This window comes from Mustela lutreola, chromosome 2 (assembly GCF_030435805.1).
Source record: "Mustela lutreola isolate mMusLut2 chromosome 2, mMusLut2.pri, whole genome shotgun sequence".
Taxonomy (NCBI): Eukaryota; Metazoa; Chordata; class Mammalia; order Carnivora; family Mustelidae; genus Mustela; species Mustela lutreola.
The window spans coordinates 139,339,083-139,352,251 of NC_081291.1; the positions used below are offsets into that span (position 1 = coordinate 139,339,083).

General features: G+C 37.6%; 2 protein-coding genes across 13 annotated transcripts in view; one reads left to right on the top strand and one right to left on the bottom strand.

The window, feature by feature from the left end:
- The window catches only part of SMC4 (structural maintenance of chromosomes 4), a 36,410-nt gene extending 29,488 nt beyond the window's left edge, over window positions 1-6,922 (bottom strand). The window contains exons 1-5 of one of the 2 annotated variants that reach the window (XM_059163631.1): window positions 6,781-6,922; window positions 5,490-5,633; window positions 4,450-4,628; window positions 3,799-3,990; window positions 2,079-2,255 (exon numbers count right to left, since the gene is read on the bottom strand). In XM_059163631.1, the coding sequence (XP_059019614.1) occupies window positions 2,079-2,255; window positions 3,799-3,990; window positions 4,450-4,628; window positions 5,490-5,628 (687 nt within the window). In that variant the 5' untranslated portion in view covers window positions 5,629-5,633; window positions 6,781-6,922. Of the gene's footprint in view, window positions 1-2,078; window positions 2,256-3,798; window positions 3,991-4,449; window positions 4,629-5,489; window positions 5,634-6,780 lie in introns of those variants that run through there. The other variant, XM_059163632.1, reaches the window with a different exon arrangement.
- Window positions 6,923-7,245: 323 nt separating this feature from the next.
- IFT80 (intraflagellar transport 80) overlaps window positions 7,246-13,169 on the top strand; it is a 124,992-nt gene continuing 119,068 nt past the window's right edge. For all 11 annotated transcript variants that reach the window (XM_059163641.1, XM_059163640.1, XM_059163644.1 and 8 more), the window contains exons 1-2: window positions 7,246-7,377; window positions 12,486-12,628. The gene's annotated coding sequence lies outside the window, so the exon portion shown is untranslated. The remainder of the gene's footprint in view (window positions 7,378-12,485; window positions 12,629-13,169) is intronic.

Here is a 13,169-nt window from a genome sequence, read left to right on the forward strand (position 1 = left end):
CATGATCACTGGCCAGTCTATATGTTTTAGTCAAACTAAGCACTTTTGTTTTGATATTATGCTGTCTCCAAGTTCCCAGCCTCCCAAATCACATTAAAAGAAATCTTCAATGGGAGAGAAGATAATTAAAAAACCATAGTTTTTACTTACCTTCAACTGCTTTAAAAAGTTAGTGCAGGAGTCTAAACTTTTGAAAAGGAATTAAACATCCATAGAAACCACTGTCACTCTCCCTCAAACTTTTAAATAGGGCATCATTATTCTACCTAGTCCAATCTTTATTTCTTCTTCCTAACAAGTGAATTCCTAAGGTTCCTACCTGTCAACTTAATCAAATGGAAAATCTGTTACTTAGGAAGTTTACCTTGATATTAAAAATGCTTTAAATAATTTGTTAGAAGGACACAAAAAGGTTGTGATTATAGGAGGACAAATGGCATAAGCTCAGGTACTTCAGAAGTACATGTTTAACGAAATTGACATTAAAAAATTACTGTTATTTACTTCTTTGGGAAGTTATGACTTTATTTACCTTCCTTTGTTATGGAATTATATAGAGAGGATGCGCCAAAGGAAAAAAAATTACCCTTACAGGGGTTAAAATGCAGTATACTTTATTTTGAGGAATCTTGGCACAGATGTAAAATTTTAACCAATTATCCCAGGATGACAGTAAACAGCAAATAATAAACAAAAATAAACACAAGAATAGGGTCCTGCAAAATGCTATTATAAAATATAGTATTATAGAGTGAAATAACTTATAATCCATAATTAACCAAACCAAATCCTAGAATATGAAAGTCTATATAAGTTAAATTTGATTAAAGACAAACATACATACACAAATACACACAGCTTTATTTTCATATTTTGTAAATACAAATTCTGTTAAGAAATATATCTGCAGCTGATTTCCCCCAATATTCATTTTTAAATAAGTCTGGGTTACAGAAGTATTACAAATGTACCATGCCTGGTAACAAAAGATAGTAACAGAAGTCATTCTAGAACAATGGGAATTGACTGAGAACACTCAGGCATCCTAATGAAACTTTCAATACCAAATCAAAATTCCCAACTTAGTTTAAAATCAGTAGCATAAGACATTAAAGAATACCAGCAGCTATTTTACATCACAATATAGTTTTGTTTTAATAATTATGCTCTTGGGAGGGTCTGGATAGAACACAGGAAAAGAAAGGAGCTTCAAATCAAAAAGGAATTAATATATCTGACAAAGCCATGTTTTACACTAATAACTTTCTGAAGGGAAGACAAAAGAAATTAGGTATTTTTCTTACCAGGCAAGACTGGTAAAACATATCTTTACTCAGGGAACACAGGGTTCCTAATAAAATTCAACTTAACACCAGGTATTAGTTTTATACCTCTCTAAAAAGACTTTAAAGAGTTGTGATATTTCATAATGACATAGGAGTTATTTTCTTGTCTTCCAATATTTAGTAGTTCAAGTAGGCCATTCTAACCAAAACAAAAACCAGCTTGGTAAGCTTTTAGTTAACCATGCCAAGGTAAAAAAAAAAAAAAAAAGTAAGGCACTGAAGTAAAATCGTCAAACACCATGTGTACAGAGTTCATTTTTGTGCTATTTAAAATTAGTACAGATAAGAACAAAAGTAAAGGACTATTAAAAGATAATGAATCTCATTTAAAATATTGTCTTAAAGGAAAATATAAACAATAACAATAAAAAGCTGTAATATCCCTGTCACGCTAAAGCAGCACAATAATATTGGTGTTTAATATTTATTTCACTACGCCAATATTTACGTGCTGCTAGAGCGGAACAAGTATGTCAGTCCATCCAAACATAAAACAAGCATCTTATGGTGAAAATAGTTTTGAATGAATTTCCTTAAATTTCTAGAGCAGCAAATAATGATTCGCATCTTGACTGTAGTATGTAAACCATGATGTGCTGCTACAGTACTTTAAGGCCTCAATAATACAGGATTCATCCAACAGGGGGATAACCCTCTAAACTTTATTGAGGGGAAAAAAAAAAAGAAAGAAAGAAAAAGAAGAGACTCTCTTAAGTCTTTAATAAAACTTACCTGCAAGATTAAAAATCTATTATGGTCCAGGTCAATTCCATGGCTTCGAAGAAGATTTCCAACATCCTTAAACGTTGTCTTTTTCCCACTTATGTGATAGACAGAAGTATTATCTCTGTAGGCAGTTCTGGATACATAGAAGTTACTGTTAGGAATGACTTCATAATCATCCCCTTCCTGTTTTGCATAAAAACAAAACCAGAAAACAACTGTTGGTATTAAGTCACAGGTCTGCACCAAATTTCATTCTCTTCATATTCAAACCAATTCTATGGATTAAAAACTTCAACATGCACATAAACTGGCAATAGTTCTAAGACATAACCCTCTGAGCAAAGAATAGCCTCCAAGTTCTGATCTCTTACTCATAGATCACAAAAAGCAAAAGGCCAAACAAACAGAAACAAAACAAAAAACCCACTTCCAAACAAGTCAAAATATATTTGACTGAGAAAAAGGGCATTTGAAGTGAGAAAAGAATCTCACCATATCTGAAACAAACTCATCTAAATTATCAAGCCATGTTGACAGATTAAATTACTAGTCCCATTTTTTAAAAGCTGCAAGAAATGATCCAAGGAAAGGAAGGTAATAATGGCATAACATGGCTTAATCCTCCCCCCACCCCCTGCTTTTTGGTAAACAATATTCTATTAATGAAAGGTATAAAGAACTGCAAAGAATTCACTACATTCCTCCAATTTCTAGAAAAATCAAACAAATTTTTAAAAATGAAGTGTAAATCTACTTTAATATTAAAAAGTTGCTTTCCCTTAAAAGCTTTCCCATTCTGAAATTATGGCTTTTAAAATTTACACAAATCAAACATAATTACAATAAGCAAAGAAATCAAACCTGATTTACTGGCAATCATTTTCTAACCTAAATTGTACAATAAAAAAGCACTAAGAAACAAAATAGATGCCATCATGTAAATTTTATTAAAGTCCATTATGTTAAAAAAAAATCTAAAAAACAAAACTTAGAAGCCAAGTCACATCCTCGCTTCACTATGAAGGTTTCTATATTTTTAGGTTCCAACCGGTCAGTTTTAAGCCATGAATTTCCAACGTTAGCTATTCAACAGATAAGAAAAAAAACGAGTACTAGCAGAACCATGTAAATAAGCTAAATATTTTACCTAAAATTGTTTTTCTAGAAAACATATCAACTTTGCCTTTTCCCTGTTTTAAAAGGGTGGTTTTATTTATAAAGGATAGTTTAAACTGAAGCAGAGTTTTTTCATATTACAGACAACTAATAACATTAATGTGAATTAAAATAATGGAGATGGTAAAATTAGTAACATTTGTAACATTTTCAAATTTAAGAAATTTATCTGAAAGCAATAAAAACAACTTTAAAAACGAACCCAAAATTTATAGTGAAAGAATGCCTCGATGGCACTCAGGATTATACTCAATGTTTTATTCTAAAAAGGTAAGTACTACAATGAGCTACATATAATTCATTCCCCTGGCTACAAATTTTAATATTTTAAGTGTAACAGCTGCCACCAACACTACTCAAAAAGAAAATATGGTCTGGAGGTAATGAAATCAGATCTGGGGGGTAATAAAATAATTATCTGTTCTGCTTTAAACATACGCTGATTTTTTAAAAAGCCAATTTAAGCCAAAAATAATAAATGCACAATGTATGGAAATCTTATGTTCCGTACTTGAAATTGCAAATAACTAAATACTCCAAAGTCCCTTACCTTATCAATTATCTTCTGAAAATGAACCTCTACAGTACAACTCTGAATGTCCTTGTGTTCATCAGAATTGTGTATTAGTACTGAAAGTTTTTTAGATCTTATTTTTTGTGCTCGATAGCCAAACACAAAAAGCATAGAATCAATAACATTGGATTTGCCACTGCCATTTGGCCCAATAATACAGGAAAAGCGCTGCATAAAAAGAACAGAAAAAAAATTAAAGTTAAAAAGTTCATACCATACAACTGATTTAATTTAAAGTGCTTGCCTTTTTTACTTGCAGCAAAACTATTAAGTATTTAAAAGGTTTCATTTCAATTTGTTTTCTTACATCATGTTCTCCTTTATCACGAGCTTCAACACCTTTAATAAGACCATATTCTCATTCTAACTCACTTTTTACAAAATTCATTCTAATAGAGAAAATACTTCCTTCAAACAAAAAACTCACCAATTCTATTCTGTGAGGGGAAACTTAACAGCTAAAGTCGTACCAAAGATAACCAGTATAAACAAAAATTAATTTCAGTTGTTAAAAACACAGGAAACATACCATTTGTTGTCAATCAGGATGAACATGATAAAACTGATTTATTCATCTTGTAATAAAAACACATGACCCTATAATAGTTACTTAAAACAGTCAAATACCTTATGAAAAGGTCCCAGAATTTTTTCCCCAGCATAGGATTTGAAGTTCTGGTTTACAATATGAGTTATCATAAGCCGAGGAGCTCCAGCTTCATTGGCCATTGCTGGAGGCGGGGGAGGAGGGATGCTATTCAAAATTTCTTCTAAACTTCTATTATCAATTTCCTCACTTGGAGTCTCTAGGTCAGTCAAAGGAAAGGGAAAGCAAGGGGGGAAAAGCCTATATTAGTGCAATTAGTTCGGAGAACTACTGCTTGCTAATTTTTGGAGAAATGTTATTTATGAAATCTAGGAATCTGTATTTTCCACTTCAATGTGTTATCCTAAATTCAGGAGAAATGAAAATCTTTCAGCTTAGTTTTATAAAGAAAGAAATTCTCAAAAGAAATAACCTACAAAAATACATCTCTTTAAGAGTCAAAATGCTACAACATAAAGCAGGTCTGGGAAAACCAGAACAACGTGATTCTCTGCTCCTCACCTTAAACAGGTGGTTAAATCCTAAGGCTCTATTCCGCTTATCTCTGAGTACCGGGAACCTTAACTTTGCACCCTCAAGAGCTCCAGCGACCCTGTCACAGGGGCTTTCTAATGTCACCCAATTCCTGTACTCAAAAAAGTTACAGTAGTTTCGAGTAAATTATTCTCTCTTTAAACGCAATTTAAGACCAGGTAAGTTAAGTTATGGTCAAGCAACTTTAAAGATGCAATCATGTTAATTCTGTCCTAGAAAACTGTATACTAGCTATTGGCTTACCGACTTCGGTGGAAATACAAGGCCACAAATTCATAACTGTAGCCACATACTTGCCCTAATACCCACCAGCACCGTTACATAGAAATTGCACGAACACTCTGATCTCTGAAAATTGCCAAATCGCTTTCTTGAGCTGCTCTATGGGACCGACACGCGACCTACAGTCATCAACTCCGCAGCCCCTCACCTCCACGCCTCCAAACACCAGTCAGTCCCGGGTTAGGCGCGGACCCACAATGGTCTCCTAGCGCGTTTTCCGAGGGAGTCGCGGTGGGGTACTCACCTGCGGTAGCAGGGGCCGGGCTGCCCGCGCGGCCGGGCGGGGGTTCAGGCTCCGCGTCGCTGCTGGTGCCGTCCGGGGACTGAGGCGGCTCTTCCCTTCTGCGCCGGGCGGTGGAAGGCTGGGTGCCTTTGCGGGGCATGGTCGCTGGGGCCGGGGGAGAGCCAGGGGCAAGTCAGCCCGCCGAGCCGCAGGACAGTACCGGTACATTCCTCGCTGGAGCCCGCGTCGGATGGGTTCAGCCCCCACCCCTTCCCACTCAGGGGAAAAACTCTGCCAGTTTCCGAGAGCCCAGTTTAAAATACGCCGCTCGACGCCAGCGGGGTGCTCGATAAAGAAGGCACGAAAAACCCAAGTGCCCAAAAGGCGGGATTCGTTTTAAGTCCGAAGCGAGTGGGAAAACCTAGACGTGCCTGGTTGTCAAGCAAGGATAGAACTGCCTAAGTTCTTTTTATTTCCTTAATGCCCCCTACTCCCGTCCCCCCACAGGTGTAAGAATCTTATCCTTTAACTTCCTAACGAAATAATTCCTATACGCCGGCATTTACTGACATTCCCACGCTGCGGGGGTTAGAGAAGCAAGCGCACGGACTCTGCGAGAAGAGTTCTATTAGCTTCAGGTTCGGGGGGACTATCCACTCTTCCTAGAGTAGCTAAGAAGACTAACCGGCGACTCGCCGCCTACTTTCCCCGCCATTTAGCTCTCGGTGCCGTTGACGGCCCGGCGCTTCCAGGTCTCCTCGACACCGTCCGACCCGGAAAGGCGGCAGGAGACTGGGGTCGACCACTCTCGACTTCCAAATCAGACATAAATAGCGCCTGCTCCAGCTCAGTCATCTTGGGGTGGCGGGGTCTGTCCCTCCGGGGCCCGTTGCGGAATCTCGTTGGACAATAAACTACAAAAGGTCACCACTAAGGGTTCAGACCCGGTGATTATTCCCTTGAGAGAAGAGAGAAGGTCAGGGGGCCGGGGCAGGGGAGACGCCCTTTCCCCGACAGAGACCAGGATTTCTGAGAAAAGATCCGTGAGGCTTAGAGTCTGCGTCCCCCGCACCCCCGCCGAGAGACGCTTAAGTAGCTCAGAGAAGTGGCGCCCGCGAGAAGCGCGCGGGAGTCCCGACTGCCGGGAGGCGGCCGAGGGGGGAGGGGTGACAGCGAAAGAAATCTCCGGGCGGCAGCCTCAGCCCAGAGCGGACTTCGGCGGCTCCAGCTCAAGGCCTCTACTTTCCAGGCGCCCGCAGACGGGGCAGGAAGTAACAGTGTGACAACCTGATCAGGAAAAGAAGTACTTTACCTGCGGGGTAGTCCACGCACACCGAAGCTGGAAACCGTTGTATAGCACCCCCGCTTCTACCGGTGTTTCGGCTCCGGGTCCTTCACTCGAAAATGGCGCCTAAAATACAAACTCGAACGGAAATTCGTTACAAATGCGCGCAATGCTTTCTGGGAACCACTAATTTGAAAAAAATGCGGCGATTACCACCGCCATCTTCTGGTCGTTTACACGCATGCGCGAACTCCTGGCGGGACCCTTGTGCCAGGGCACTTTTATAATAAGTTAAAAGGTAGAGCGAAACACTGTTTTGTCTGACTCCTACGGCAGCAGTATTTTTATAAAAATGTTTTTCTTAAAAACACCAATCTGGAGAATGGTGAACGAGAGGAAAAAAACCAGTAGGGCTCCACCCACAGCTGGAGGAGGACTCAGTCGTCCACTAACGTCCCTTAAAAAGAGGGCGGGATCGGGTGACCCGCGATGGGGAAGTATCGCGAGAAGAAGGAGTGTGCGTAGCTAGCAGGAGTCACTATGGTGACGGGGAGGTCGGGAGGTTTCTTGGTAACTGGTCCTAGCTCTGTGGGAGCAATCGCCACTGCTTTCCTGGAACTTAAGGTAAATCTCTTCACCTCTGGATGTGGTGAGGAGGGGGTTTGGAAATTGTGACCATCAATGGACCCCACCTTACTTGCTTTAATAGTGTATGTGACATAGAGCATCAGTTATTTTTCCATCTCCGTGGAGGCAGTGGGGCTCTGGACGTAGCTTTTGGGACGCGAAGCAGGAAGCCCTAGGGAGTTTGGAAGGAGTAGAAAGACAAAAACAACAAAAATCCTGAATTCGTGAATGATTGTATGGTCTATATATATGTGGTTAGCAAAATAATTTCCGAATTCATTGGTGTTAGGTCGTTAGTGTCACGAGTGAAAGGGGATTTCGGGCTTTTGAAATCATTTGATTGAAAGATTCCGTAATGGAAAAAATGATTTGTTGATGTCATCTGGTTATCTTCATGAGAAAATTATCGATCGGAAAATATTTCTTAAGTAACTTTTGAATACGTTGCGTTGTGCAAGGCATAATCAGGATTATTAAGCAAGTATTCCTGTTCCAAGAAAACTTAGTTTTGTTAGTCGATTTTTAACCTGTAGTCTGTGATCCTGGTAGTAAGGTGATTGAGATTCAGTGGAATTCCTAATTAACCCTTCCTCCCCCCAGCCCCCCACCCTTTCCGCTGCTGAAACTGTAAACAGAATTCTGTGTGTTTGTGCTTTTTTTTTGCGGACTTGGTTTTCCCAGAACTTTGATTACTTTCTCAAATGTGGTCCTAATCTCCTATTATGTTAACCACTGGTTGATTTGACTACCTCCAATGATGTATTTATTCAGCGACGCTTAGTTTGACTATGAGAACTGGGAGTCTTCTTTTCCCCTTTAACCTTTGCATACCTAGGGCCCGTCACAGTAAAGCTCCCATAAATCTGCTTTATAAATGAATTTATGTTACCATTCTAAGTAAGTAGTATGAGTCTTGCCCCAGGAGCATAAAGTCAGGTTCAGAGATTCTCAAGTGGGGTGTGGAGGACACCCCTTACAAACTAAGAATTTGGTGAGGTTCAGTGTGGTTAGCAGGAACATTGACTCAGTACTAGAATACACATTTATTTATTTATTTTTATTTTAAATTTATTTTTTATCTTTTTAAAAAAGATATTCATTTGTCAGAGAGAGCACAAGCAGGGGGAACGGCAGATAGAGGAAGAAGCAGGTTTCCCGCTGAACAAGAAGCCAGATGCCAGACTCAATCCCAGGACTCTGAGATCACGACCTGGGCCTGAGCCCAGGCAGACACTTAACTGACCAAGCCACCCAGGCGTCCCTATTTATTTTTATATTTACTTACTATATTTACTTAACATATAGTGTATTATTAGTTTCAGGGGCAGAATCTAGTGATTCATCTGTTTCGTATAACACCCAGTGCTTATTACAATCAGGTACCCTCCTTAATGCCCATCACCCAATAATATACCTTTATTTTTAAAGTTGAAAAAATTATTGTTTTCATAAGACAAATTACAGACAGTAAAACTCAATGAAAAAAATTTTTGGCTCGTAGGCATATCAAGAAAATGTAGTGATTCTGTTTGAAGGCTTCTTTTCAGAGTTTATAAAACACTACAAACCCTGAGTCAGAGAGATATCAATCGTGAAAAAAGCAAAGACTAGACCAAACTGAGTGGTGTAAAAGAGTCATGGAGATGATGTAGTAGAAAGATGTACCGTAACAAAATCCCAAGTCCCATCATTTTTTTAGCTACGTTCCTGGACAGTTTACTCAATTTATCAATCTCTTTGAGAATATTTATTATAAAAATCAGTATATAATGTCTGCCTCATAGGATTGTTTATAATTATCTAGTACACATGTGAAGCATTTGATAATACTGTGTTTATGACATTGACCTTATTAGGGCATGTGCTAAGGATGAATAATGGGATGTCAAGTTAGAAAATCAGCTTATGAAGGGTCTTGAAAGCCAGATTGAGCATGTTAGATATGATATAGAGGAAACACTTATTAGAAAAATTTTGAGCTAAGGAATGACTTGGTTAAAAAAGAAAAAAAATAATGATAGTTAAGTAGGATGTGTTAAAGAGGAGAAAGACTTACATCAGGCATGGCTGAACTGAATTATTAGTATACAGTCTCTCATGTGGAGGGAGAAGTGCCTACACAGTAGAATGGAAAAATATCCAGGAACATTTGGGGGGAAAAAATCTATAGCTTCTGAAGATTTTAAGGTTTAAGAGTCGAAACACCTAAAGTCAGTCAGATAATATTCTTTATTGGTGAATCCCGAACTAGTGATGAGAAGAAAGAAAGAAAAACAAGTTATGGATAATTCCTAGTTTTACTGCCTTTGATGATTGCTATAAACAGCAGTAGGTCTTAATGACAGATGAGAAAGATATGCAATTTCAATAAATCAATTAAGTAACCTATTGATTTAGATTTAGTTCAACCTAACTATGCTCCACTCAGAACAAATATTTTCAAAATAGCTTAAACCAGGTTGTATAATATAGAAAAGATATTTATAACAAACAGCTACAGAGTAGACCTAAATCTAAAGTGAAAGTAGGACGCTTAGAATAAGTGAAGTGATTTGAGAAGAGATTAGAATCACAAGAAAAAGTCTTGATTAATTCCTTCCAATATTTTGGATACTTCTCATGAAAATAACAGTGTTTAATTATAAAAAGAATCTGGTCAGATTGGGATGGACTAACTTAACAGTCATTTGGTAAAGTATAATCAAGCCTTATCTTTCTGATCCAAAATCATCTAATAACCGTTATGTGTAATTTCAGGCAGTCTGAGAAAAGAACCCTCACGTTTTACATTTTAAAAGGGAAATTGTACCACATAGGAAGAAAGAAAAATAAATTTAAAGAGAATAATAGAGTTAGAATTTAAATCCACATTTGCAATTCTTTAAGTGCATACTTAAGTTTTGTCATCATTATAATATATTTTGTCTGTCTTCTAATGAGTTTCAGCATTTCATAAAGTCTGATATTAGATTTGTGGATAAATGTTTAAAGATCTCAAGTTTTTAGTTAATTGTGAGTATTTGGATTAATTGGATATTAACTAATAAATAAATAAATATGAATTTATATAAGTAATGAATACTTAGAGAACGTTGTTCAAAATTAATAAATTGTTTGGGGTGCCAACCCTAGGAGTCATGACCTGAGACAATGGCTTCTGCTTAACCACTGACCCACTCAGGTGCTCCCATCTCATTTCTAGATCATTGCACAGCACTCTGGCATATTGTTGAATATGATTATTTTTTTATGCTAGTTGATCAATTAAAAGGATGAATTAAAGATGACTACGTATTTGAGATTTTCTGGCTAGAATTTATTAGGCCATACTGTAAAAGGATTATAAATACAGCAATATAAACAATTATAAAAGACTGGCTCAGTTGGTGGAACGAACATGCAACACTTGATCTCACGTTGTGGGTTCGAGCCCCACACTAGGTGTAGAGATTACTTAAAAATAAAATCTTACAAAAAAGATTAATAAATTGGCTATAGAACAGGACAGATAGTAATGACTATTTCTCTTGATAATATAATGTTATTATACATTTACATATTATATATTTTGTTATACATACACATAATATATATATGCATCCATGTAATATGTACATAAATACATTATATATTATATATTAGTACATGAATGTTATTGGAATTCTCACTTTTTTTTTTTTTCTTCAAGATTTTATTTATCTGACACAGAGAGAAAGTACAAGCAGAGGGAGCAGCAGAGGGAGAGAGAGAAACAGGCTCCCTGCTAGGCAGGGAGTCTGAAGTGGGGCTCTTTCTTAGGACCCTGGGATCTGACCTGAGCTTAAGGCAGATGCTTAATCAACTGAGCTAGCCAGGCTCCCGAAATTCTCACCTATCTTAACAAAAGAAATAGGAAGTGAGGAAGTAGAATAGTGTTTTGGGGAAAGACTTTTGAAAAATGAGTTTGCTTTTATTCATGTCAGTCGGGATTAGGAAAGATATATCCAGTGGGAGCAGAGGCAAAGAATATAGTATAGGAAAGAAAATAGGATGAGGCAGTGCTATATGAATGAATAAAACATACAAATAGATTAGTTTTTTAAGGTTGTAAAGTGAGGATAGCACCAGAAAATGTCCATTCTTAGACTCTAGGAAGGAGAAATAATTATAGTAATGCCTCAGGATGGATTCTAGATCATAGGTGATAGAAAACCTAATCTAAATTGTCTTGAGAAAAAGGGAAGTTTTTCTTCCACATCACTTATTTGAATAAAAGTCGTGGGCCACCTGTGAAACAGTCTCTGCAAAGGGAATGGAATGTTCTAATTGGCTTAAGTCTCTCTCATGCTGGCTTCATTGAAGCCACATGGGCTAAAAGTGGGGAAGTGGGTGTTCCAAAGAGAAAAATTCTTTGTAGCTAGGAAGAGTGACAAAAAACACCAATTTTCAACTATGAATAGCTAACAGTTATGTAATTTTTTACTATGTTTCAGGCACTTCACTGGACATTTTACATACATTTAATTATCATAACCAACCTGTGAAATAGATATTATTAGACATATTTTATATAAGGAAGAAAACAACACAGTATCTGGAAGATCAGTAGGTAAAAGTTTCAATAAAAGGGGGTGAAGTGCAGTAGAGATTGAAGGGAATGAGAATGGTGATCCTATGAGAAAAAAACATTAGTTTTTTTTCAAATGCAGAAATGCATGAAGAAGACAACAAAACTGGGCCATAGTCTTATCACTCAGATAATCTTGTACTAAACATACAAGTGTATAGATAAGTAAAATACTATGAACATAGTAAAAACTTCAAATGGTACAGAAACCTAAAACGATAATTAAAACCTTCCCTTCTCATGCCAGTGCACCTACCCTTACAGAGGTCTCCATTGTCTTGCATATCTTCCCAGAAAAATCTTTTATAATCTTCTAGCTTAAATATAGTCCTTTTTATTTACACAAAAAGGATTGTGTTATATTATACTGCTATGAACTTTGCTTTTGTCATTTAGCATTATACACCTCTTTCTATATGAGTACATACGGATTCAACACACACAGATTCACCTCATTTTAAATTTTTATTTATTTTAAAAAAACTTGTTTATTTGACAGAGCACAAGCAGGGTTAACAGCAAGCAGAGGGAAGAGAAGCAGGCACCCCTCTGAGCAGCGAGCCCAATGCGGGACTTCATCCCAGGACCCTTGCAATCATGACCTGAGGCAGAGGCAGCTGCTTAACCCACTGACCCACCCAGGTACTCCCATCTCATTTTCTAGGTAGTTGCACAGCACTCTGGCATATTGGTGAATGTGATTCTTTTATGCCAGCTGATGAATTAAAAGGATGAATTAAACATGACTACGTATTTGAGATTTGAGAATCTCATGGTTTACTGACTAGAATTTATTAGGCCATACTGTAAAAGGTTTACAGATACAGCAAACAAGAATAATATTAAAAGTGTGGTTGGCAATATCTAGACATAATCATGGCTAGAACTGCAGAGAAATGTAAATACCACAGTATATACATATACTTTAGCAAATGCATAGAGGCATTGGAATGGGATGGGGGTTAAAGATCTTCAGTAATTGAACTCTCTGGCCATTTGCAAGCCCATTTTCTTTGCTTATTATGTCTTTGAATCTGTCTCTGGAAATGGTGCCTGCCTCGCTCTTCTCTGACGTGCAAGAGATCCTACCTCTAGTCTGCAAGTGATTTTATGACAGGGCAACCTGGGTAAAAAGATCTGCCTTCCTCTCTCTCTCTCTGTACTCTCCTGGGAAAGAATCACA